The sequence below is a fragment of the Pogoniulus pusillus genome, chromosome 33 (assembly GCF_015220805.1).
Source record: "Pogoniulus pusillus isolate bPogPus1 chromosome 33, bPogPus1.pri, whole genome shotgun sequence".
Lineage (NCBI taxonomy): Eukaryota > Metazoa > Chordata > Aves > Piciformes > Lybiidae > Pogoniulus > Pogoniulus pusillus.
Window position 1 is genome coordinate 5,456,897 of NC_087296.1, and position 26,034 is coordinate 5,482,930.

The window sequence follows — 26,034 nt, forward strand, 5'->3', positions numbered from 1 at the left end:
AAGGCACCCAGAAACTCGGTGTGGTGTTGACAGTGAAGCTCTCAGGGCCTACAAGGTCTCTGCTAAGGCCCAGATGAAGGAGACGTTGCCAAGACCTAACATGAAGCAGAAATATTTCCATGTAATGCAGTTACCTTTTATTTCCCCCAGACACATTATTCAGCATGCTGGTGTAAAATGTGCCAGACAGTAGGAAAATAACAAAATATGCACAAAAAAGGCAATGTGGAAATGCTGTAATGCCTTACCCTCCCGTCAGCCTTGCAGATTACCTCTTTCTTTAAGCTGAGAGTGCAAATAATTGTCCACAGTGCAATTTGGAGGTGCTTTTGCTTTTATGTTGAAGATGGCAACTTTGGGCTGGTGAGAAATGTAGAGATGCTGTTGTCTCAGCATGGTAAAAGTGCTCCACGGTGCAGACATGCTGCAAAATGATGAAGAGGATGCGTGACACGCAAAGCAGCCTCTTGCAGAAAGCTGTCTTGTGGCACAGATGGCATTTCTGCTTCCTGTGGGTGACCTGTGGAATGAACCCCAACACTCATGCAGCGTTCTGCAGTAGGTGTATTTTCTTACAGCGCAGGGTACAGGCAGGATCGCTCCATCCGTCCTGCACGCCCTGTGCTGGCACAGGCCACAGTTATGAAGAGCAGGCATGTTCGTAATAAGAGGTAGGGTTGTTGCAATTATTTCTTGGAGTTTGTGAACTTAGGTATTTTCCTGTTCTCCACCCCACTTCCAATGCTCCCTGGTGGTCTTGAATGGTTATCTGAGATCTGAGATGAGTGCCAGCACAGTCTTCCTCACAGGGTCTTTTCATAGAGTCATAGAATCAAGCAGGTTGAAAGAGACCTCCAAGATCATCCAGTCCAACCTAGCACCCAGCCCTATCCAGTCAACCAGACCATTGAACTAAGTGCCTCATCCAGGCTTCACTTGAACACCTCCAGGGACGGTGCCTCCACCAGCTCCCTGAGCAGCCCATTCCAATGCCAATCACTCTCTCTGTGAAGAACTTCCTCCTAACATCCAGAGTATACTTCCCCCGGCACAACTTGAGACTGTATGCCCTTGTTCTATTGCTGGTTGCCTGGTAGAAGAGACCAACCCCACCTGGCTACAGCCTTCCTTCAGGTAGTTGTAAACAGTAATGAGGTCCCCCCTGAGCCTCCTCTTCTCCAGGCTAAACACCCCTATCTCCTTCAGTCTCTCCTCATAGGGTTTGTGTTCCAGGACTTTCACCAGTGTTGTTGCTCTTCTCTGGACACATTCCAGTACCTCAACATCTCTTGAATTGAGGAGCCCAGAACTGGACACAGAACTCAAGCTGCAGCCTCACCAGTGTTGATTACGTATTACAGATCTCCAACTGGTAGCTGCAGACACTTCTGCAGTAGTTGTTGTTTAGGTTTGCATATTATCAACTGACTACTATAAACAAACATTTCTACAAAGTTTGGTATTTTATGGTTTACTACAGACACCCTCAAAATGTGCACCTGGTCTGTAAGGCCTTTTACCAGCACTCCTTGGTTTTTCTTACATCATCTTACATGCAGAAGTACTTCCATGCAACTCATTAGTTAGGTTTAATGGCTAAAACTGTCCAACAAAAAGATGCTTTCCCCAAATATATTTGTTTCAGAGATGCAACTGAAAGTCGTACTCATGGGAATTTTTTTTTCAAGCTTCCAAAGGAGGTCCAAGGGCAGGAAGTGGATGTGTAATAATCATCTTGCCTTGATGCATGAGCTCAGAGATTTCATGAAAGAAGCAGCTCAACTATGTGAAAGAAATAATCATACACTGACTTTCTGTTTTGTTGTAGATAAAGCCTTACTTCATCTGCCATAGTATAAATGCACAAATCTAGTCTGCCCCCCTCAGAGACTTTTTGTATGTGTTAATCATTTAATCAACAGTCATATGCTAATGTGTGTTTCTTACCCTTATTTTATCAGTAATGCTTTGTTGTGGATGTTGTACAGTAATAGTGTTGCACAGCTTTGAAACATGAATAATTGAATTGTAGGAACAATTTACTGTGTTATTGAGAAGAATTGAGTTGACAAGGACCACTGTGAATCTGGTGATAACCCATAAATCCCAACCACAGCAAGAGCCAAATGTACCTCATGAGTTAAATATATGTGCTGTGCTTTCAGCATCTTTTTAATGAGAGTCATTTAACTATTTAGGCCACATGCTGCTGTAGGGAGAATGCACTGGCATTTGTACTAATGTTATTCCTTGCTTTATATCAGGGCTCAGTTCACATACTTAATTTTGTGGTGGGTTTTGTTTGTTTGCATTTATTTGTTTATTTGGGTTTGTGTTCTTGGGTTTTTTGTTTACTTGGAATGGTTGGCTTTGGGGGGAATTAACTGTCAGACCTTCATCTGCCATTTTCCTTTTCAGGCTGTTCCCCATTCTCTTGATCCTCGAGGAGAAGGAAGGGTTGATAAGAAGCACTTGCTATGAGAATTCTCTACAGATCTTCAGAAAAAACAGGTAGGGAAGCCAGAGATCCTAATTAAATACTCTGTTTTGAAGCAGTTTGTGGAGGATTTCAACTTGAAATTGGATTTTTTCTTATATAGGCATGTAGTCAAATTTCAGAATATTCTATGATACAGTAACAGTGTATCTGTAGCCCTGATTTTGATAATGGTTATAGCAACACTTACTGAAACCTTGGAGGTGGCACAGAAAAGTTATCTCCTTAGGGCCAGTGCTCAATTTTTTGTAGGCTTTCTGCAGAATTGAGATAGTTATATTCATACTGAAAATGCAAATGCACAATCTGACAATATAGCTCAGAACTTGGAGGTTTTTCTCAGATCTTTGTAGATGAAGGGGTTTGTACTTTGGAGCTGTAATTTTTAAGATAGATAGAGAAGGCAAATTGAATTCTGGGAGAATTTCTGCTTAGGCAGTTGCCTTCTCTTAAGCATCAGGAGCTTTGAAATGAATGCAGAGCTGTGTAATGTAATGCATCACACACAGACTTCCTTTGGTGCATATGGAATAGTAATTTCAAGGTCTGTCTGGATGTTGGGGGCAGGGAAATATGCATTATTCTCTGCTGTCTCTTGAGTCTACAAGTACCCTCTGGTTTATAGTATTTTTCTTTGGAAAAACCTGTTCTGCAGAGAGGAGCCCTGCAGGTTTTCAAGGCCAGGTTGGATGAGGCCTTGAGTGACCGGTTCTAATGTGAGGTGTCTCTGCCTCTGGCAGGGGGTTGGAACTGGACAACCTTTGAGGCCTCTTCCAACCTAAACCATTCTATGATTCTGTAATTCTGTGATTCTCTATCATCCAGATATGCTGGTGTGCTTGGTTAGCTGGTGATGTAGTAAAGAGAAGTAAACTGAATGGTAGCAGTTTATGAATTTCAGTGTGTTTTCTATTCACATACAATTGTACTGTGTTTTCAGTTTTCTGTGTATAAATTATGCAAAGGACTGATTAATCAGAAAATTCATTCTTGAATGTGAATCCACTGAACAAAATCAAATCTCATCCCAGCAGCTATGGCTAAGCAAGAGGTTGGATGTGGATATGAGAAAATATGCTTTAGTTTGAAGTAGATGTAGGATGGAGAAAAGTTCTTAGTATGTGTGAGAGAGGATTTAATAAATGTTTATAAATATCTGAGGGTTGGGTGTCAGGAGTGGGGGGGACAGAGTCTGCTCACTTTGTCACTTTGGGTGGACAAGGAACAATGGATGGAAGCTGCAGCACAGGAGGTTCCAGCTCAACACAAGGGGGAACTTCTTTACTATAAGGGTCTCAGAGCACTGGCACAGGCTTCCTAGAAAGGTTGCAGAGTCTCCTTCTCTGGAGCCTTTCAAGGCCTGTCTGGATGTGTTCCTGTGTGACCTGAGCTAGGTTTTATGGTCCTGTTCTGGCAGGGGGGTTGGACTTGATCTCTTTGCGTCCATTCCAACCCCTGACATCCTGTGATCTTGTCCTCCTGCGTGTAACTGTTAACATACAATGGTCTGCTTAATACCAGTGTTCAATAAACAGTGATGTTTATAGGTGACTTAGGCATATGCTGGTTTTGGCTATCTTTGCTTAGCAGCTGCAGACAACCTTGAAAAGAGTTTCAGTAATCCTTGTACTGAACAAATCTAAGCAGAGTATCTGTTGATTTTTGATCTCCAGCAATTGCGTCCTGGAGATTGGGTCCTGGAGAAGCCTAGTTCAGGTTGTGGTGCTGTGAGATTGAGCCGGTCTTAACAACTCACTGCCACTGGAAGGAGAGAGAGAATTCCCTTTTAACCCCTGCACCCAGCTGCAGCTCAATGATCTGAGGCCATTCTTCCTCTGCAATAATAATAATAATAATCTCAACCCAAAAGCCCTAAATGTTTTCTATTCAGAGTCTGGGTAGTAGCTGGCAGTAGGAAAGAGATGATCAGATATTCTGGTTTAGTATCTGAGACAAAGATGGCATGTGAAGGCAAGTAAGTAGGTTGGGGATCCATGATGTGTTTGATTTGGAGAAACTCTGGAGGGGTATTGTAACTGCTTACTTCTGAAGTATAGACAGTGGACTGCGGAGTTCTGCAAGTGACTTGTGTCTAATGTTAAGCGTGCTTAAGCTAAAGCCTCCTAATAACTTCTATCTATCTTCTATGGTTTTTAACATGGCTTACATTTGCAGCCCTTTGCCTTCTGCTTACATCCTCCTGATTTACCTCCAGTTCCTCTGTAGCAGTCTTCTGGGGCACATTCCACTGGAATGTATTCCTAGTTTGGGGATTACTGCTGCAGCAGTCTCACAAGGACCTGATGATTTTCTCTGATAAGAGATTTGGCTGAAAATCTGATGTGATTCTGCTTTCCATACTTTGTCTTCACTTGTGTTATGTTAGTGCAAAGGAGAGCACAATGAGGTTGTGGATTTAGTGTTGGGTTTGTGTGCAAGTGCATTTTAAAAAGTAGAGAAAAATGTTTGACATTTTGAATTTTGTCTTTCCCTTCCCACATAACGCCAATATTGTTTTAAAATTACCCCCTTTAGGTAAATGGTCACTTACAGGACTTAAAAGATAGACATCCTGTCTTCATGTTTTGCTAGAACATATTCATGAAGTCTAGAAATTGAATCAAAAGTTAAGCGTCTTGTTATTTGTAAGCTTGTATATTTGGTATGCTCTCTGCCCCCCATTTTAATTGATTTATAAATGAGTTGAGTGGAAAAATGAACTCAAACCTTTGCACACAGTCATTGGTGAGGTAAGTTTATTATCTAGCTTTATTTTTTACTTTTAATGTGCATTAGCATATCGTTTCCTGCAAAACAGAGGGTGACCTAAGGTATGGAATGAATTGATGTAGAAGATCTATCTTGAAAGTAACATATTTAATATAATTTTAATGTCTTTTATAAGTCCACGTTTTCATGTAAGGCTGGCACAGGCCATAAGAAATGGTAAAGCTCACTCTTGTGGTATAATAAGAGAAGTGCAGAAGCAACAGCCCTTTATTCTTCAGTGATATTTGTTTGCACATAAACGTTTGCAGTGACCCTTAAGCATACTGCTTTCTGTAGATGGCTCCTTGATATTTTCATTCTTCTTCTCTCAGTGAACATGGTTTCTTTTGTTCTGGTTTTCTTCTTGTGCCCTAAGGAACTGTATGGGATCGATGAAGTGCACTGTCAGGCTGCTGGGCAGGTATTGATGCTCACGGCCCCACTAACCAAAGCTGCTTTACTAAAACTCACTGGTTTTTCATCAATCATGAAGTTACGGATGCAGCCAATGAAGGAGCTGCGTGTAGTCAGGCTGGATGTTAGCAGAGACTCTGGAAGAAGTAAATGAAAAAAAAAAAAAAAGTAAAAAAAAAATTAGAGCTCATGATGACCAAAACAATCAACTTGATGACAGAATCAATTTGCTGCTAATTGCAGCTCTGCTGAGTCTTCCTTGGCTCATTTAAAATGTCTGCCAGGGTCTTAGAGACCATTAGAGTAATAATGATGACTTATAGAATAATAAAGTAGTAGGGTTTGGAAGGGACCTCTGCATTTATGTAAAAGTCTAGATACTACATGGTCAATAGAGGCCCAGTCATGCATTTTTGACATGTGAATAGGAATAGATGAATCCCAGTGTGTGTGCTTGTAGTTTCATTCAGCATTACATGTGTTGCTATCTGTGTCTGATTTGTTAGTCTGCATTTAGTTTATTTACATGGTGTTAGTTGGTATTGTATCTTCTTTGTAGTTATGAAGTTCCTTGTAAGATTTTTCTGTGCCAGGATGATAAGAGCATTCTAAAGCCAGTGTATGGATGGCATTGCTGTAGTATTCAATGATGAATAGAGGAATAGAAGGCTCTGTTATGAAGCAGAACAGTATTTGCAATTACCACTTTTTGTTACCTCTCTGGGAAGAGTTCTGTCCTAATAAAATTCCAGTTTGGATTTAAAGAGCGAACAGACGTGCACATAAATTTTATTATTCCCTTTAGGCTCATTTTTTCCTCTTGATAGTGGAGGAGAACATCACACATTGAAGCCACTAACCCAAGATGAACAATATAATAGATTTTGTAGTTAGAGCTGTCCATGATTGACATGCAAGGCACAGAAGCAATGCTGCATGTTTTCAATGAGGAATGTACAGGAGATGACTTAAAAATTGAATCACGTAGTGTTGATTACAGTTTGTATATGAACCCCAAGAGTAACTCTCTCTGTTTGAGTAAGGGAAGTAAATGTAGTAATCTTGGCCCACGCTACCCAGATGGTCTGTGAGTCACAAATTCACATTAACAGACATCTGTGCAATAGAAATCACTAGTCAGAAAAAGAATCTGCATGTTCTGTCTTGTGTCAAAGATGCAGTTGCTTGAAGAGGAAAGAAGCCTAATACCCGCAAAACCTTGAGACTCCAGTTACAGTGGCAGTGAGTTTCCAGTTCCTTAAAGAAAGAAATAATTTCTTAAAAATAGTAACTCCATACTGCAAAGTAAAATGGGGAAAAAAGAAGTGACCTTTTGTTTTGCTGGCTGACTTCTTTACTGACTCCATACCTGACCCTCCAGCAACTGTGACTATCTTAATTTCATTGATGCAGCACTTTTAATTCAAGAACTTTGAGGCAGAACATTTCTGACCAGCTCTTGAGCCTTTAAATTTTACCAGGTTGTTCACATGAGATGTTTTGTTCTTTCTCAAAATGAAAGCTATGTCTTTCTGGTGCCTCTGGAAAACACGTTGAAATGTGAGAACAGTGTACCACAAAGGTGCCAAAAACTTACCTGGTACACCTCCAATAAACACTGGCTCCCTGTGATCAGTTGCCTTTGGATTTAGTGGCCCTACCACATGGTTGACTTCAGAGTCTACATCCAGCTGCACCACATTAGCATCTCTGATAACTGAAAGAAGGAACAGAGATCAAGAAGATTGTTAAGTAACAACACCTGAGTTTTCTGTGACAGAGAGGAGTTAACCTGTTTAATTGGAGTAGCTTGATTTGGTGTTTGTTAGATTGGGCGTGAGGCAGCACTGACAGGATTTGGGCAGATTCTGGCACAGAGTGGAGCCCATGGAAAATGTGGTGCAAGGGCAGGAGCTTTGATTACTGGCAGCTGTGCTTGGGCTACAGGACATGAGCATACAGTGGTGTGCAGCTTAGATAAACTCTAACAAATCATTCCAAATCAAAGATGTACTAGAATGAAGTGGAGTTTCCTCCTTTCTTGTTTGCATGAATTTCCTTCAGAAGGAAACCAGAATGCATGAGTAAAGGGTGCACACTTGTATCTCTGCTGGATGTGACACTGGAACACATCCCAGGTCAGCATCTAAACAGGAAAGTGAGGGAGTTCAAAGTGCCTGAGGCTTAGAAATGTTTTTTGACTATCAGACTTAGGGAGGAGGGATAGCTGTCTGGCACAGAGGCAAAATCCTGGCTGTAGACATCTCTCTGTGTGAGGCTGAGCTGTTGTTTGACCTTTAAGGACATGTATTTGTGCCTACTACATTTTGCCTACCCATTTAACCTTTAAGTGAGAGAAGATTAATGTTATTTGGTATACAACTTTGCTGCCAGCAGTTCAGATAGGCTATCTTGAGTTCTTTGGACAAGGACCTTCCATCTTTGCTTGTTCTTTGTAAGAACTCATGTTTGTTCTCCCAGGAAACTACAGTTTCTGTGTCTGAGGGATGAATACGACTGTGTCTTGCACACAAACCTATGTCTGAGAGGTGAAAAGGAAGAAGTAAAAATAGGACCTTATTCCCAGTGCACTTGGCCTATGGAGATGGGTATTTGGGAAGGCAGAACTCTGCTTTGTCACCTTGTTTAGGAGGATGATGATGTTTTACTGACCTGCAATTCGGTGCCACCTGCCATCGCAGAGACTCTGTTTCAATGTCACTGAAGTTGAAAAATCCCTGATGCCATTGTTCAGTTTCACAGTAACCTGGGGAAGAAATAATGTAGTCAGGACTGTTAACCCCCTCCTGTTCTATTTCCCTCTTCTCTTTTAATCATAGAATCATAAGACAAGGAGCAATGGGTGCAAATTGCAGCAAAAGAGGTTCCGCCTCAATACAAGGATGAACTTCTTTAAGGGTCACAGAGCACTGGAATAGGCTTCACAGAGAGGTTGTGGAGTCTCCTTCTATGGAGACTTTCAAGAGCTGTCTGGATGTGTTCTTCTGTGATCTGTGTTAGATAGTATTGTCCTGCTCTGGCAGGATGGTTGGACTTGATGATCTCCTTGAATCCCTTCCAACCCCTAACATCCTGTGAGCCTGTGATAGAATCAACCAGGTTGGAAGAGACCCTCAAGATCATGCTGTATTCCCCACTCAAGGGAGCAAAACATGTCTACTACATACATGAAATGAAAATGTGATTTCATCACATTCTTTAAACTAAAGCACTTTCCTAATGCACAAATTTAGGAGTGAGTTTTTTTTTTAGATTCAGTAGGTCTCAACATTTCCAATTTGAACTCAAGGAAGAGTTAAAAAGTATTAGAAAAATAGCAGCTAATTTCAGTCAAATGTTCTAGTATTGCTACTCTCTAATTTCCTGTCTGGTAAATTAGTGTTTTAGAGGCATGAGATGAAGTTTTGGCATCTTGCTAGCCACTGAAAAGTCATGAAAAGCCCAAGTATAAACACAGACACAAGATGGGAGAAAGGGAGCTTAAGAATGACTTCTAAGTTACTTGATCAGGCTTACCACCAAATCTCTGCCAGAGCTAGAAAGTGAATCTAATTCTGGATTTTCACCTCTCCTTTAGTTGTGTGGATCAGTATCTTCCTACATGGGAATGTTATGGCAGCGGCAGAACAGTGTTCTGCCCTACTGGGGGGGTGTGCTGGGCTCTCAGTGGTCATGACTAGAAAACTCCACAGAATCACCGAATTAATCAGGTTGGAAAAGACCTCTAGGATCATCGAGTCCAACCTGTCACCTAACCCTTCTAATTAACTAAACCATGGCACTAAGTGCCTCATCCAACCTCCTGTTAAACACCTCCAGGAATGGTGGCTCTACCACGTCCCCAGGCAGCCCATTCTAATGCCAATCACTCTTTCCAAATACAAAGTCCATCCACTCAGGCTTTTTAGTTGTCTAAGTTGTCCTTGATAATGCTGATTGAAAATGTTGCAAGTAAACATATATTTTATTTTAGAGGATCTCTATTTCAATAGAATTATGCCTAAGATATTTTAAGCTTGTTTTTCTTCAAGACTACCAGCAAGGAAAGATGAAATGATCTTAGTGTTGTCTTTTATCTATCCTTGGACAAAATATATAGGGGCACTTAAATACCCTTTCACTTGGGTAGATGGTTAGATACTGGGTAGTATGGTGCAGTGGTTAAAGAATATCCACACTGCTGAGTGAGACTCTTGACTGTGCCCTGAGTTTCTTCTCTGAAAAAAAAAATTAGGAAAAATACTTCCTCTGCTCTAAACCTTTGCTTATTTTGTCCACTTAGTCTGCAGCTTCTTGCTGTATGTGGGCAATGCATAGCATGAAGGGATCCAGGTTTTAGTGATGGACATGATTAAAAACTAGCAACAGCAACAACTATCTGATTCATTTCAAACCTCTCCCAGTTGACAGCCTTACAAAGACCCAGCTCAGAAGCCAGATCACCAGACAAATCAGAACTTTCCTTTCCCTCATTTTCCCCACCACAGACAGATATGTTAAAGGAAGGAGAGGCTGAGTACAGCTCGAAACTAGTAACAAAGAAATAAAAATTCACTGCCAGTTACCTTACTTGTAACTGTTATGCATTTTTAATGTGTGGATGAAAAGAGGAGCACCAAGGAGTCAGTGCTCTTGCTTCTTTTCAACTAATGATTAAATATTTATGGTTGGCATCAGTGAAGTGGTGTGACTTTGGCTTAGTGTTGTTTTTTTGTGTTTTAAAATAAATATCTGGGTTGCCTAGTCTAAGAAGTTAATATATTGAGGTGAAGTATAAGAGTCCATTAATGATATATTTGTTAAGACACAAGCTGCATATAGCAGAGCCCAAGTAGGTAGGAGAGGAGCCAGTCAAAGCAGTAAAGAAAATGATATATTATATAGTTTTTCATTATACCTGTCCATTTTTCATGTGCATGTTCAGGTACTCCCCATTCACACTGTGACCATGCAGTAGAATCCCCGAGCTGCTTCGGGGACGTATTTCAAAAACAACTTCAAACTTCAAGCCTAAACTGAAGGTTTCATCTGCAAAGTAAAAAACAAACAAACAGATGTTCTTTTTGTGCTGCTAGTGATTAAATTGGACATTTATTCAAAGTCAGAACAGAAATTCAAAGCCCAGAGTGGAATTTATTTGTCCTGTCTTTAAAAGTATTAAATCTTGTGCTGGTGCATATACTTGAAGGGATGGCATGATATGCTCTCAATGACCCATGGCAATTTGGTTGTGATTATGTTTGCCTGGAGTACTAATAAAGGTTTCTTTATTCTTCTTGTCATTTAAAAAATATCTTTTTTTTTGTTTGTTTGTTTAAAAGATACTTCTTAGCAATGAAGTGGATGGACCAGAAAGTAAATTATCTGTCTCTTTTGGCAGTTTCTTACTGTGCGGTTTGATAGACACTCAGTAGTCTTGATACAGTGAGTGGGAGTTCACTTGAGTTTTGATGATTCACTAGAAGAAGCTCCTTTTTCCAGTCTGGTGAGAGGTCAGGGAGCAAATTAGAAATAGTCTCACTCTCCTAGGTGTTGCAAATAAATAGGATTGTGCACTTTCCTTTCCTATTTAGACCAGAGCCTGTGTGACCTAAACCCTCTCATTAAACACTTCCTGGAATGCAGCAGGACTAATGACAGCAAAGATGTGTTCTGTCATGCTGGTCATTAACAAGACATGCACAAAGTTTTTCCTTAGGATTTTTTAATCACATGTTGTTTTATTAATTAAAAATGGAGTGACTGTTTTGCTGGTGCACTTGGTCTTAGCCATGTGGACTTCTATATGTCTGTGATTATTTTCACTAGATGAAGGACAGGCCAGTGCCAGGCACAAACCTGGGTGGAGTGAGAGAAGATCTGAAGGAAGAGACGTGAGTGTATTGATTGATGAGAAGTGCAACAGGAGCTGGAAATGCTCTCTTGCAGCCCAGAAGGCAAATTGTGTGCTGTGTTGTATTAAGAGGAGTGTGGCCAGCAGAGCAAGAGAGGGGATTCTGCCCCTTTACTCTGCTCTGGTGAGATCCCACCTTGAGTATTGCATTCAGTTCTGGTGTCTCCAGAATAAGAAGGACACAGAGCTGTTGGAGCAAGATGATTCAAGGGCTGGAGCATCTCTCCTATGAGGTCAGGCAGAGGGAGTTGGGGTTGTTCAGCCTGGAGAATAGAAGACTGGAGGTACCTTAGAGCTGCCTTCCAAGAGCTGAATGGATCTTACAGGAAGGCTGGAGAGGGACTTTTCATAGAGGTGTCTAGCAACAGGACAAGGGGGAAATGGTTTGAAGCTGAGGGACAGTAGGTTTAGGCTGGATCTTAGGAAGAAGTTCTTCAGTATGAGGGTAGTGAGACTCTGGAATGGCTTGCCCAGGGAGGTTGTGGATTCCTTCTCAGTAGTAGTGTTCAGGGCCAGGTTGGATAAGGCTTTGAGCAGCCAAGTCTATTTGAGAGGTTCAAGTAGATGATCTCTGAGGTCCCTTCCAACCTAAGTCATTCTATGACATTAGAATCTGTTTCTCTGTGAAATGATTCTATGTGAAATGCTCACATGAAGGTGTATTTAGGCATCAACTTGTTACATTTCATGGTGCCCTTGTGACCTGCTTAGCACAGTGATGATCTGTATCTCATAATCCTCACAAATCAGCCTCAGAAATCACCACACCCTGTAGGAAATATGCCATTCAGAAACCCCCCACAGTGAACTCTATACTCTTATTATGGGATACTTTTAGTAGTGCTTTACCAAGGACGACATATCCTCCTTCTGATGAAAAGTACGTTCCTGCTTCTGATGGGCCTTCAAAGCAAGGTGTTACGCTAAATGTCTGTGAAGCTGAAGTAATTGATCTTCCATTGAGCTGTAAATTGCTGAGACAGCCATTAAAACTGTAGACAGAGTTAATCTGGGGGGAAAAAGAAAAGCATGATTAGTAGATGAACTGCTTATGGAAGGAAATCAACTCTGCTGTCCTTATTTGTACTTGTTTATGAGCTGTAAGCCTGTGATTGTCTGTTTTTAATTAAAAGAAAAACTGTTTCCAGAGAAAAGAAATGGGGCAGATGCAGTCTGTAGCCTCTCCTGTCTATCTGATGACTTCAAGGTAATTCCAGCTTGTGTTTCTCACACAGTCCTTACTGAACTGCGAGAAGCAAAGCACAAAAGCAAGGCAGTGTTATATGTACCTCATATCCTCAAGGCAAGAGAGGGGTTTGCTTTTGCTGAGCACATAACTCTTGCTAGGAATGGAATACTAAAGATGACCTTGAAGGAGACTTCACTTTGTTAATTTTTGCTTTAAGACTCCTTTCCATATAATTCATTACTAAGATACAGAGGAGAATCCTGACTTTTGGTACCATTTAAAAACACATACTAAGACAACTACTAAATCTCTCCAAAACTGATCTGTACCTCAGACCTTAGTGTGCAATTCTCCCTTAACTATGCCTGTCTAATCTATGCTTGGATGTCACTAGGATTTCTCTGTTCCTTCGGGACCACTGGCTTTCTAGCTGCTGCTCCAAGTCTGTGGGGGTTCTGCCCAGATACTGCCAGTCCATCCCTGTGGGAGCTTTCTATCCACTTGATCCAAGTGGTGTGCTCTTCAGTGTGCTGAGGATTCAGATCACAATATGCTTTCACGTGGACTCATCCCTACATTCAGCTTTTACATTAGACATAGAGCAGTGGGGGTGATATTTTGGGTGTCTGCTTTACCTGGATATTTTTAACAGCTTTTCCAGGAGCTACACCCCCAATATAGAGCGGTTCAGTGACCTGCCAGCTGTTAGCAGTACCACGGAAAGGTTCTTCCAGTACTCGGAGACCATCAATAATCAGGCGGCCAATATTTTTGCCTCGAGTAAATATCACCTAGAAAGGGAGGAAAAAAATCTGGAAGATTACTTGTATCTGTTGAGAGAACAGTCCTGTGCAGTGGAGTAAGATAAGTTTGAGCAAGGTGTGTGAGTGATAACCTATAAGCCTGTTGTAACTCCAGTGCTCTGTGCTGGACAGCCTTTGCTTTTCACATTCATGTAGAGGCCAGACAACAGAGCTGCTGACTTTCTTACCTTTTTAATGGACAAGGCAGAGGTATGCAAGGTATTCAGATGTGTCTACTGACACCTGCCTGTCATATATTCTTATCACTGTGATATCACTGCTAGCATTTTCATAATCTTTATCAGTTTCAAGGTCTGGGTGTATCCAGCCTGTTTTAAATACTTAAGTGCCTGCGTTGGGAGTTTAGTAACCGTATATTTCCTCTATAGTCAGTGAGGAGAGAGGAGGGAAATTCATCTTGACCCCTAAAATTGGCTTTGTCTTTTCACAGACTGCAGAGGGAGCCTAAGACAGCTATGCTCCTTGCTTAGGCACTTCGAAGAAATTTGCTGAACAAAGTTCTCCTATTCCTTCCTTTTCTATCTGGCTTAACTCTTAATGCTTCACTGTTCTGCTTATTTTTGCACTTGTGTTCAGGTGTTAGTGTTGGGAATTGCTGTTTTTGTGAATGACCCACTTTCCTGTCTCTAGTTAATAACTTGATAAAATGCTGCATAGAAGATTGAAAAACATTGGCAGAAGGTGTGGTTGTGAACATATGAATGAAAACTCTCTGAGCTGTCCCATTAGCAGTGTATTGACTGCAGCCTTGCAAGGTGTGTGCCATCATAAAGATTGCTTTCTTTTACTTACATTGTGCCAAAGGCCATCGTTGTATTTCTCTTGGCTCTTAATCCTTATCTTCTGCTGGCCAGCATTAAACACGAAAATGAGTCGGCCATGAGCAACGAAAAGAGCCATGAAGTTGGTCTCTTTTTCATCCGAGACGTAGAAAATCATTCCGTGAGAGGAGTGAGTTTTCAGATTGATAGAGAACTGAGCTCTGCCACATAAAAATACAATGTTAAAATTAGAGTAGATGTAATTGATTTAATCAAGCTGCAGGCAGAGGAAGACTGAGATTTTCCTCTTATCCAAAGGAACATACATCTGCTTTATAGAAACATTGCTTGCCGGGTTTTGGAACAAAAGTCAAAGTTGGAGAGGAAGCTGCATTGCAATGAACTTGTTTAAAAGAATTTAACCCCCTGGAGCGAATAAAATCAATACAGGCCACCAAATCTAACAGTATATGCACTGCATTTTCATTCTTGTTGGACAGCATCATTGAGGGACTTTTTTAGCAGTGATGGCATGATGTTTCACAAATCTTTAATGTTAGTCCAGACCCACTTCTAAGCTTCTCCCTTGTAGTTCCTTGTGAAGTCCAAGACAACATGGCAAGTTATGCCAGCTTGGTTTAACACTAGCAACAGGGAATCATAAAATCAGTCAAGGTTGGAAGGGACCATAAGGATCACATAGTTCCAAACCCCCCTGCTGTGGGCATGGACACCTCGCACTAGATCAGGCTTTCTAGAGCCTCATCCAGCTTGGCCTTACATACCTGCAGGGATAAGGCTTGCACCACCTCCCTGGGCAACCCATTCCAGGATCTCACCACCCTTATGGTGAAGAACTTCTTCCTGACATCCAGTCTGAATACACCAATTTCTAGCTTTATTCCATTCCCCCTAGTCCTGTCACTCCCTGATAGCCTACAGAGTCCTTCCCCAGCTTTCTTGTAGGCCCCTTTAAGATACTGAAAGGCCACAATAAGGTCACCTTGGAGCCTTCTCCTCTCCAAACTGAACAGCCTCGAATCCCTCAGTCTCTCCTCATAGCAGAGCAGCTCCAGCCCTCTGATCATCCTTTCTCTGGACACCTTCCAGCACATCCATATCCCTCTTGTAGTAGGCATAATTGCTATTTGTATTTTGGGTCTTAAAAATAGCAAAGCTGTGCTGGTGTAGAAGAGTGCCTTTTTATGTCAGGTGGCTAACCTAGCTTCCATTCTTATTGCCTGACGAGTCTGGACATGCAGTGCATGTACAGTGCGTGCATGTGTACATTCCCAACACATATGTTCCTGTGTTTTCCAACAACTGCTTTTCCCCTGCCAGCAATGGTTGTTCTGGACCATCATAAACAATGTTTTGTTTTGGTGTTTTTTACAATGCACATTACAATGATGGAGATGTTTTAACAGTTGTAAAACAAATATGTCTTGTAGGCTGAAGAGGTGTATTAGAGCTTGGGTTTTCCTTCATATGGGCAATGTCAGGACTGCCCTAAAGTAAAACAGTTGAAACAAAATGAGTGTAGTGTGTTTTGGTTATTGAAGTCAGGAAATAACACTCTTCTTTTCTGAGTTAATGGTCTAATGTGCTTCCAGGAAGTGCAGTCTTGTTATAGTCTTTCTTGGACATTATTAACCTAAAATCCTTTGCTGTTCGTAATATACCATATAGCACATTCTTTGGACGCCTGAGAATTAGATGTCCACAATATCTGGACTCATTATTAATTACTTGAAGCTCCATTATGGATTGAATCGGATATGGTTTTCATAGCTTTATGTCCTACTTCACTGTGTAGAGTCCTAACCTTGAAACAGCTAACACAGCCCACTCCGCACCTAACTGCTTCATTTCTTGCTGAACTGCTGTGTTCTTTTCCAGCTCTGCTCTCATGTCATTGCTTCTTGTGTGAAGAGACCAAAGGTACTTTGTATAGAACTAAGGTCTTCAAAGTCTTCATGCATATAGTCAGGGAGGCACAATGATGATGACTCCACAAGAGCAATTAACTAGAAACACTATTTATTACTCTTACTCGACTGAAACACCTTTTAATACATCCTACCAACAAGCTTTATACAAAAAATGGCCTAAGATATAAAGGGGAAATCCACAATAACAGCAGAAATGTGTACCTTTTAATATTTGAAATACATCTTTCTTCTCCCTAGTATATTTAATCTTTGTTTCTGAGGTCCCCTTACCTTTGGCTGAAATCCTTTGGTATGCGATCAAATTCTTGGCGGCTGTTGGCCGTTCCTCCAAACTGATATGCGTGCTCAGTTGCCTTGGGATTCATGGGCAGGTGGCACTGAGAGTCTCTTTGCATATTCACTTCTTGATATAGTTTTTTGAGGCCAGGTGAAGGCTGTGAAATCTTGTCTTTGTCTCTTCCGACCTTCATAGAAAGAGAGCCATTAACCAGAAATTTTAACTAAGAATTGACATAATGGAATCAAAATCTAAACCTCCCCTGGAACATCTTGAGGCCACTACCTGTCAGCCTGTTGCTTTTTACCTGTGACCTCCTTTCAGGGAGTTGTAGAGAGGAAAAGGTGTCCCTTGAGTCTCCTCTTCCCCACACTAAACAGCCCCAGTTCCCTCAGCTGCTAATTGTATGCTGTAGAAGGAGCCACACAGAAGTTGGCTGAGAATAAAATCGAGCTTATTGCCTTCTGGATACAGAAGGAATTGAGGCTCATTTCTGCAGCACTCTTTCGAAGAGGTCATGAATTTTGTTTTACAGTTCTATCACAGGAGATTGAAGTAAGCACAGGGCAGTTAGATTGTGTCAAGGCATTTGTCTGCAGTGATGGAATATGTAAAGGAACACGCTCCCTTCTGGTGTGGATTGGAAATAGTCTTTGTGCAATACATTTTGGATCCATGATCTGGAGAATTCTCAGTCATGGCCCAGTGTGTGTTAGCTACTTTAGGGTAGTACTAGGGCCATTTGTAGCAAACCTTTTTATTACGATTTCCTTTGGCTTTTGATGAGTTTTTTCCTTTCTTATGGAGAAGAGCAGCTGGAGGAGTTTCAACAGGACACCCATACAAAGAAGCCTGAACTTTCTCAGGGTACTGCTGGAAATCTTCCACTTCAACCTCTCGATCCAATCTGTTTCAAACAGAGGATGAAAAGAACAGGGTTATTTCCCCCCCCTCCCCCCAAGTATTGTAGCTGTCTTCATAAAAGTAATAGAATTCATTATTTGTAGTTTAGATGATGTTTGGGTGGGCATCCTTGGATCATGGATAGAAATACAGATTTATCAGTCAATGTGTAATGCAGGCAGCCTATACTCCTTCTGCCTGATGTATCTATACGTGCAGAAACAGCATCGATCTGCAGCATGAAATTCACTTTAAAATTTTCTTCACAAGACCATTTCATAAAGTGATCAGGATCAACAAATTCAGACCACTTTCACATGACCCAACTTCTGACTCGCCCAGCTTCTGTGAGATGCCTTGGTGTCATTTTGTTTCAAAGGCAGAGCTGAAAGCTACCTAATGGGAATGTAAATTACAGCTATGCAAATTATACATTGCACCAGCAGTGTTAGCAGGTGCAGGACTGAAAGCTGATTTGCATCAAGTGATTCCCACTTTAACAATATCTTCATCTGGCAGGTTTGTGCCAACAGATTCCATGGCAAATGAGGTAAGAAACTTACACATACTGTGTGGCCTCACAAAATGAGACAGGGATTTTTTTGTTGTGACAATAAATCAGTTCTCTTGAGTTGTCAGGCAAGCTGTCAGGCAGCAAGTGCCTGGCAATGTGTTTGGGAGGATGCTACACACCTAGTGAAGTAAGCGTTGCTTATGCAGCCAGTGAAGTTGGCTTGCTGTGTTCTGAGGGGAGAGCCACCGAAATAAAACTTCTTGTTGCTGTTTGGGCTTTTCCCTGCTCTGTCCTTTGCTGGGTTCTTCTTGCTTTGTTTCTTGTCGTCGACAGTCAGCTCATATCTGCAAAGGCAAAGCATCCATTTTGTAGGCTAGTTTCAGAAACATCAGTACCAGTGGTTAGACAACATACAGCACGGACCCAGAATGCTTCACTCGGGGTCTGCATCACAGAATGACACTGCTCAAAGTGGCTTCTAGCTGTGCAACAAGCAGCAGTGCAATAACCTTTTGGCAAAGCTGAGCCTAGGGGACCATGGATTTCATAATAATTGTGAAGTACAAAAAACATCATCTGCACAATGAAGAGATAAAGGATTGGTAATAAATGGCTGGAAGTAAAATAAGGTCTAAGCACACACTGGTCCTTTATCCCTCTATCCCTTTTCTTTCTCTTTCATCAGAGTACACTGATGTTTGAGCTTATATGTGGTTTTTACCTAATACCATTTTCCAACACACTAATTGCTGCAAAAAAGTCAGAAGGAATCTCCTGTTTTAATAAGAAACTGAGTGTACCTAAGGCATCAGAGGTTGATTTTGTTTGGCAAATTCAGAATTCAACACACTTAAACATCACAGCTATTCCAAGGCACATTTTCACACCTTCAGTTTTTCAACCTGTATTTCTTGGATGCCATAAGTCATGGGTACAAACCTCCATTTCTGCTGGAAAACTGAAAATGACCTGGTTCTATCTGCACAGGCAAGATGCTTAAAGAAAGGTGCTTTGATTATTTGACCTTCTAGGGAAATCTTAAACATAGAAAAGGACAGTAAAGCATAGCAATAAACCCATGCTTTCAAGGTTTAAAGAAACACATAGAGACTTATTCCTACACCTGTAGTTAGTCTTACATTTGTGTCTGTCAGTGCTAAAAATGTTTTGAACATATTCCATTATATATATCCCAAACTAATGCTTTTTGTGAAGATACCTCAGTTACTTCAATTGCTTGTAAGAAATCAGAACAAGCAATCCTGATGAAAAATTAATCTCATGGTAGTCTTAAATGACAATCTGCTTTCCTACCTGAGGACAACAAAGGAAAATTTTGCTTTGTATTTTTTAAACTGAAATTATCAGAAGTATCACTTAAAACCCTCCACTTAAACATGACTTTCAAAGTGAACATTACAATGTGCTTTTATTACAAGAAATAGATCTATTCTGAAAACAGGGATTAAAAAACACTGGACAGCTTTACCTTTCTGGAGTGACAGAAGTAGTGACAAAGTGAGGTTTCCCATCATTGTAATTTCGGTCTGGTGATTGAAGTTTGGTTCCACTTGCATTCAAAACCACAGCACCTCTGTCCATAGAGATGGATAATACATCTGACTGAAATAGAGACACAAACATAAAACTATGATTCTATATTGGATGTTAGGAACAAGTTCTTTACCATGAGGGAAGTGGAGCACTGCAACAGGTTGCACAGGGAGGTAGTTGATGCCCCATCCCTAGAGATATTCAAAGCTCCTGGGCAACCTGATCTAGTTGAGGATGTCCCTGCTGACCGCAGAGGGGAGTTGGACTAGACCTTTGGACATCCTTTCCAACCCATACCTTTTTGTGATTCTATCTTCCTAAGCAGGTGTAACAACAGGAAAATCATCAGTTCTGTACATCTTCCTGTTGTATTTTCCTTCCTGCTGTTGTCTGCATTTGTGCTTTGTTTGCAGAAAGATACACTGGGTTGCAAAACAGGAGATGGTCTGATTAGAACTGATATTCTCACTAGTTTTTAAGACTGAGTTCTGAGAATTCTGCTGCTGATTATGCTCCTTCTATCTAGCATGGAGGTATGATGTTTACATTTCAGCTGTATTTCTGCTACCTCTGGTACTGTATAGAGCAGCTGTTACAGCAGGATTTTTGCTGTCATCAGACCAAGAATTTTTTAACTTTTCCTGATTCCATCTATTCAATCAACCACAATTATATCAGAGGCTCTCTGGGTCAGGCATAGCATAGCCACATAGCAGGAATATTGTCTGTTGCATTAGAGCATGCATTCCCCTGTGCACTCACAGGAGTCATCCTGTCTCATTCTGTCATCTGCAAAACTGCTGAGCCTCTATTTCTTAAGTAGGACACTTGGCACCTCATAGGATTAGAGCTTTTGAGTTAAAACCAGAAGTGGTGTGTGTAAGGCCTCAGTTACACTAACAATGTGCATAACTGACATAACTGACAGTCCAGACTGCAAAAGGTAAACGTTCAGGAGTGGTTTTGGAAGTCATCCAGCCTTTCCATCAGCACTACTGATGATCTTCTGCAAGTGTGGCAGAACAGGCATTTGGGGGTGGTTGCAAATATTCTGTCATCTGAGCTCATGCTTGCTGCAGATGTCAGTCTGAGCCTGCATGATCTTGCAGTTGCTCTGGCTTATGTGTTTTTGGAGTGCAAGTCCATACTTCTGGCCATGTCACACCTCTGAGGAGGGATTTAGAGTACTCTGGCTTCCTCTAGCTGCAAAGAGCCATGCTCAGGTGCAGCTTTTCCCTGGCACACGTGGAGGTCTAAGAACCATCTAGGAATAGAGGCAGCTTTCTGACTGATTTCCATCAACCAGCCACGCTCAAAATACCATTCCACTAATTCAAATTATCTTTGCTTCTAGGGAACTGTCTCTGTGTGTAAGATCTCAGGCCCTTGATATTATTTGTACTTTGGTAGCACCCAGAGGTACTAATAGGGATTGCAGTGCTGCTGAGGACAGCAAGATCCACTGTGCTTTTCTGCCCCGAGGGCTTTATTGAGTGCAAATGGATGCATATTAATTTTAGGCATATGATCAAATCCTCATCTTGACATCAAAATAGTGTCTGAGCATTGCTGGTTTTCATCTGTAGATGAAATGCAAAGTGTGGAAATGGGGTCATCAACGAGTGCTTCTATAGTGCAGATTGCTTCATCTATTATGAAACCATGAAATGAGAAACTGCATTATTCTCCTGTGATCCTCCTGGGAAACAATGTAAGGGTAAAATAATACAAACTGTAAAGAAAGCTATACTCACTCCTTCAGAATAGTAAAAGAGCAGCCCATTGGGCTGCAATGTCTGGAAATTAAAGCCTCCTTCAAATTCGCTGAAGAGAGACACTTTTTGGCTTGACGCAATGAAGCTCTCTCCATTGAAATATGCTTTGCGGGACATCTGTGTATTAGATGGAACAAAATTACAAGACAACCTTAGAAAACAGCCAAATCATACAAAGAACAAGGCTACTGCTCTAGTCCTTTTTTTTTTCCTTAGGTCACTTCTATAAAGCCCTCAGTTTTTTATGCATGTCATAAGATGATTCATATAGGCTTTCCCTCACATGCTCTGAAAATTTCAACAAAGCATAGCCATTTTAGACAGTGTAAGCCAATTGTTCTCAGCTTCCTGGCCTCATCCTATGTCTGCTTATATTAGTGGTCATAAGGACTAGAAGCAGAGGGGGGCTCAAGTCCCTGGCTGAGCTCTGTGGCCCTGAGTCACCATCCCAACACGGCATACATTAGTCTGTGCGCTGCGTTAGGGTAGGGCAAGGGGTTGATGCGTATGGTGGTTTGCAGCTCTCTGAGTCTCAGGAGCAAAAGTGAGTCTGAGGTAGGACACATTGCAGCCAGCTTCTTCGCTGACAAAGGGTGAGACTGTGTGATGAGTTATACAAGTGGTGGGCTCCTTCCTCTTCATAGGTTTGCAGCATGGCTTTGGATAGATGTGGCTATAGGATAAAGACCACAAACAATGTTTAGATTGCTGGCCTTACACTGTAATGGACAAGGGATGAATGATGGAAGGGATCAGAAATAAAATGCCAATTTTCTAAGTGTTAGTGCTGCTGCAGATGGTTTGTGTATTACAGAGGAGGAGCTGGCCAGACATAAGTGGAGAACTCATTTGAAGGGTGAATACCTTCATCTATTCTTCAATTCATACATCAATGTTAGGATGCATAAGAGGACAGTTCTCCTTGTTTCTTTAAGGAACATCAAATTACATTGGAATATTTCCTCTCAGAATACAGCACACCATTTATTTCAGATCCAGCTTTCATATTGCAATCACATATGAGAAGAATATCAAGTGAAACACCTTGTGTTGTAATTTAGAGTGGAAATTAGGTACTGTGTTGGCAGACTTAACACACATATGACTCACCCCCTTCCAGTCAGTGAGTGCATTGTAATTTCCTTGCTTGAAGACTTTCTTTCCATTGTTTGGAGTAAACTCAAGCTCACAGCTGTATCTATTGCCAAAATTTTGTTATCTTACAAATTATATTATGCTTACCAGTGAGTCCTCTGGGCATCCATAGCTGATTCCCAGGGTTCCTGGTTCTTCTAATAAGTTGAAATCCTTCTTCTGGAACTGGAAACCCTTCATGCAGCCTTTAAAGCCAATACTTCCTGCCAGATGTGAACTAATGCTGTTGGAGAACAATGCCAACAAGCTGTTTTTAGAGAGCCCTTGCCATTTTGAACAGACTTTTATCACCAAGTGACTTAAAAAACTTGGAAGAGCCTCAATCATTTGCCTCATTAGTGCCCAATTCCTGCATCTTTGTGTAAATCAGCTAATTAACCACATTATGTGTTTTGAACAGTGAAGATGCACCAGTTAGAATTAATGTTATGAGGAGAGACAGATGAGTTCAGAGAGGAGTTCCATATCGTAGAATAGAATCACAGAATGTCCCGGGATGGAAGTGACCTCTAGAAGTCATCCAGTTTAGCTCCCCTGCAGTCAGCAGGGACATACCCACCAGCCCAGGTCACCCAGGGCCCAGTCAAGCATCACCTTGAATGTCCCCCGGGAAGGGGCCTCAACCATGTCCTTGGGCAATCTGTTCCAGTGCTCCACCACCCTCATAGTAAAGGACTTGTTCCTAATACCCAGCCTAAATTGCTCTTCTCAAGCTTGCACCCAGTTCCCCTTGTCCTGTCACTGCAGGCCTTTGTAAACAGCTTCTCTCCATCCTCCCTGTAGGCTCTTTTCAGGTACTGGCAGACTGCTATTAGGTCCCCCTGCAGCCTCCTCCTCTCCAGACTGAACACCTCCAGCTCCCTCAGCCTGTCCTCATAGCAAAGCTGCTCCAACACTCTGATCATTTTCATGGCCCTCCTCTGCACCTGCTCCATCTGGTCCATGTCCTTCCTATAATGAGGACATTATAGAGTAAAAAAACATGCTAAAAATAGCTGCAAAAAAGAAAAAAAAAAACAACCCTCAAACCTCATTTTAATATGTATTTCTACTTGCTCATAGTGAAAACCAATGGATTTCTATCTCAATAATTTTAGACAAGGTCTGGATTACTTTTCCTGTCTACCTTTCAGGAGCAAGCTCCATTCTTGCCTTTGGAAGCAAATGGGTAAATGGATCTCTGTGTATTACTAAACAATAGTAACAACACATTCTGCTTACTCGTGAGTGTGTTTATGTAGGTGGGTTTCAAGGATCCTTTTGATAACACATTTGGGGTGAATAGCACACCAAGTATTCCAACTGCTCCTGCTCACTGATCTTAATGTTTTTCAGCTCCACCCATCACCAAGATATCACAGCATTATTGCACAGGCCAAATATCACTGAATTTATCCTCACAATGCTCAGGATGCATAAAGAAGTTATTTGCGTAAAATCAGAGAGAGTCAGTGACAGGGCAAGGAAATTAAATGGGATCTACTGGCTAGAAGTCCAAGAGATAACTAGGGAACAAATACACTGAAGGAGTGAATGTGAAAGCCAGGATTTTACCCTGACTACTTGCAGTCTGTTCTTTCAACATGATGTTCCTTAGCAGTGGGATCCTTCTCACCTCACACGAGAGTGTCATGCAGGTGGTTTGCAGAATAGCCACGATTCACTCAGAAAAGTGTAGCCATAATTGCTGTGACTCATCTTGTATCCTACATTTGAGAACAAGTCTTTCTGCCATTGAGCTGCTCAATTGCCTGGATATCTAGGTCCTTCTGGCCTTTTTCAGTGTTCTCTAGGCTTGATTAACCAAGGTAATTTTCACTGTCCTTTTATGCTTACTTTCTAGATCATTAATGTATTTAATACCAGCCTTAAGAGAGATCCTTTGGGCTTGTGCTGTAGTGAGCCTGTGAAAATGTTACTACTGTGTCCTTTTCCCTTTCCCAGCTGCTTTCTAATGCCTTTCCCCTCTCCACCCCACTACTTTTCTTAATAGCCCCTGATAGCAGACCTTTCTAAAGAACTATTTGAAAGGCCAGATAAATTACATACTCTGTTTCTCCCTTGCCCATGCTCAGATAATTACATGGGATTGAAAGGCATCATTTTCCTTTACATGAAGATTGTCCCTATCTTGAAAGCTTAATCTGTAGCTATTTTATATCTCAGACATTATTTATCAGATTCAACAGGCTGTCCTGACAAAAAAAGAAAGTTTCAGGAGATGTACCACTAATTCCTAGAAACTATTGTTCACCATTTACTATCTTTACATAGAGTGTGTTTTAACAGAGATGGTATTTCTGTTAGCAGTTGTGGCACTTGAAACAGCAGCTGGACCCCTTCTAAAAATGCTGGCCTTGCTGTCTGACCCCAGGCATGACTGCTGCCTGTTAGAAGAGCATATCCTTCTTCAAGAAGCCACTCTGCTCTGTGAGAGTGACCCTGGTCTGGCAGATTCCCACTCCAGGAAATGAGAGTTACAGAATCTACTGAGATAAAACTTGGCTTCTGTCAAATAGTATGATGGGAAAATGAGACTTTTTCTTTTCTTCCCACACTGACAACAGAGCCAGCTGATTTGTGTCTAGGGAGAACCTGAGATGGATCAGAGCTGAAATGAGCAGTAGGAAAAATATAATCTTTAGGTCTGAAAACGCATTTCGTTGAGGGTTTCTATCCTTCAGCCTGTGCATTGCTATTTTACAGATCACTTTTTGCAGTGCAAGGATGAATGCAAGGAAGAGTATATTTGTGTGTTCTTTGAAGTATATTTGTGTGTCCTTTGAGTATATTGGTGTGTCCTTTTAAAATGCCTTTTTGTTTTTGAAGAGGACAAGAGTTTCTGCTACCATTACTAAAACTAGGTCAGTTTCAGTAGAATTCACCTCTGCTGGATCAAATCTAATCCTTGATACTTCAGAGCTCTGAGAGAGACTTAGAAGACTGTCTGAAGGGTTGTTTGACATAAGACATTGGGGCTGGCAAAAGTGTTTTTCTGTAATCCCTTCAGCACTGCTCATACAACATACAAATACATTGCCTACTTGGAGATAACGATTAAATCCCAGTTGTAAACCAACCTGGAGTGCAAGATCTCAGCAGGTGCTCCTCCAATATAGATGTCTGTGAATGGCATTGCTGTTCTTTCATTGTCCACACTTTTTATATGTCTCCTGTCTACTACCAAGATCATCTTTTTAGAATTGTGATATATAATAGAAATCTGAAAAAAAAACAAAAACCCATAACAAACCAAATCAAACCAAAATGTGCTTCAAAGTGTTGAAATGCCACCCATTGTAAGTTGTCATGGTGATTTTGCAAAACTGATTCCATCTTTGTGTCTTTTTCTTTGGAAAGGTCCTCCAGTTTATCAAAAATGTTGTTTGTAAGTGGGGAGAGGGTGTCAACAATTACTAGCAGGGAGTTTATTTTGATGTTTCACTTTTTCTGATGACTGAAACCCCACAATATTTCACTTATGAATAAATCCACATTAAAGTACCTCATGATAAATCCTATACTGCAGCAAACAG

At 41.2% G+C, this 26,034-nt stretch overlaps 1 protein-coding gene across 2 annotated transcripts in view; it reads right to left on the reverse strand.

Moving 5' to 3' along the window:
• Positions 1–5,239: 5,239 nt before the first annotated feature.
• Positions 5,240–26,034, reverse strand: part of LAMA4 (laminin subunit alpha 4) — an 87,334-nt gene continuing 66,539 nt past the window's right edge. For both annotated transcript variants that reach the window (XM_064170110.1, XM_064170109.1), the window contains 14 exons: positions 25,579–25,721; positions 22,586–22,721; positions 21,323–21,460; positions 19,504–19,637; positions 18,194–18,358; positions 17,351–17,504; positions 16,591–16,784; positions 14,400–14,589; positions 13,419–13,574; positions 12,444–12,603; positions 10,599–10,729; positions 8,354–8,447; positions 7,278–7,397; positions 5,240–5,817 (listed from right to left, as the gene is read on the reverse strand). In XM_064170110.1, the coding sequence (XP_064026180.1) occupies positions 5,672–5,817; positions 7,278–7,397; positions 8,354–8,447; positions 10,599–10,729; positions 12,444–12,603; positions 13,419–13,574; positions 14,400–14,589; positions 16,591–16,784; positions 17,351–17,504; positions 18,194–18,358; positions 19,504–19,637; positions 21,323–21,460; positions 22,586–22,721; positions 25,579–25,721 (2,061 nt within the window). In that variant the 3' untranslated portion in view covers positions 5,240–5,671. The remainder of the gene's footprint in view (positions 5,818–7,277; positions 7,398–8,353; positions 8,448–10,598; positions 10,730–12,443; positions 12,604–13,418; positions 13,575–14,399; positions 14,590–16,590; positions 16,785–17,350; positions 17,505–18,193; positions 18,359–19,503; positions 19,638–21,322; positions 21,461–22,585; positions 22,722–25,578; positions 25,722–26,034) is intronic.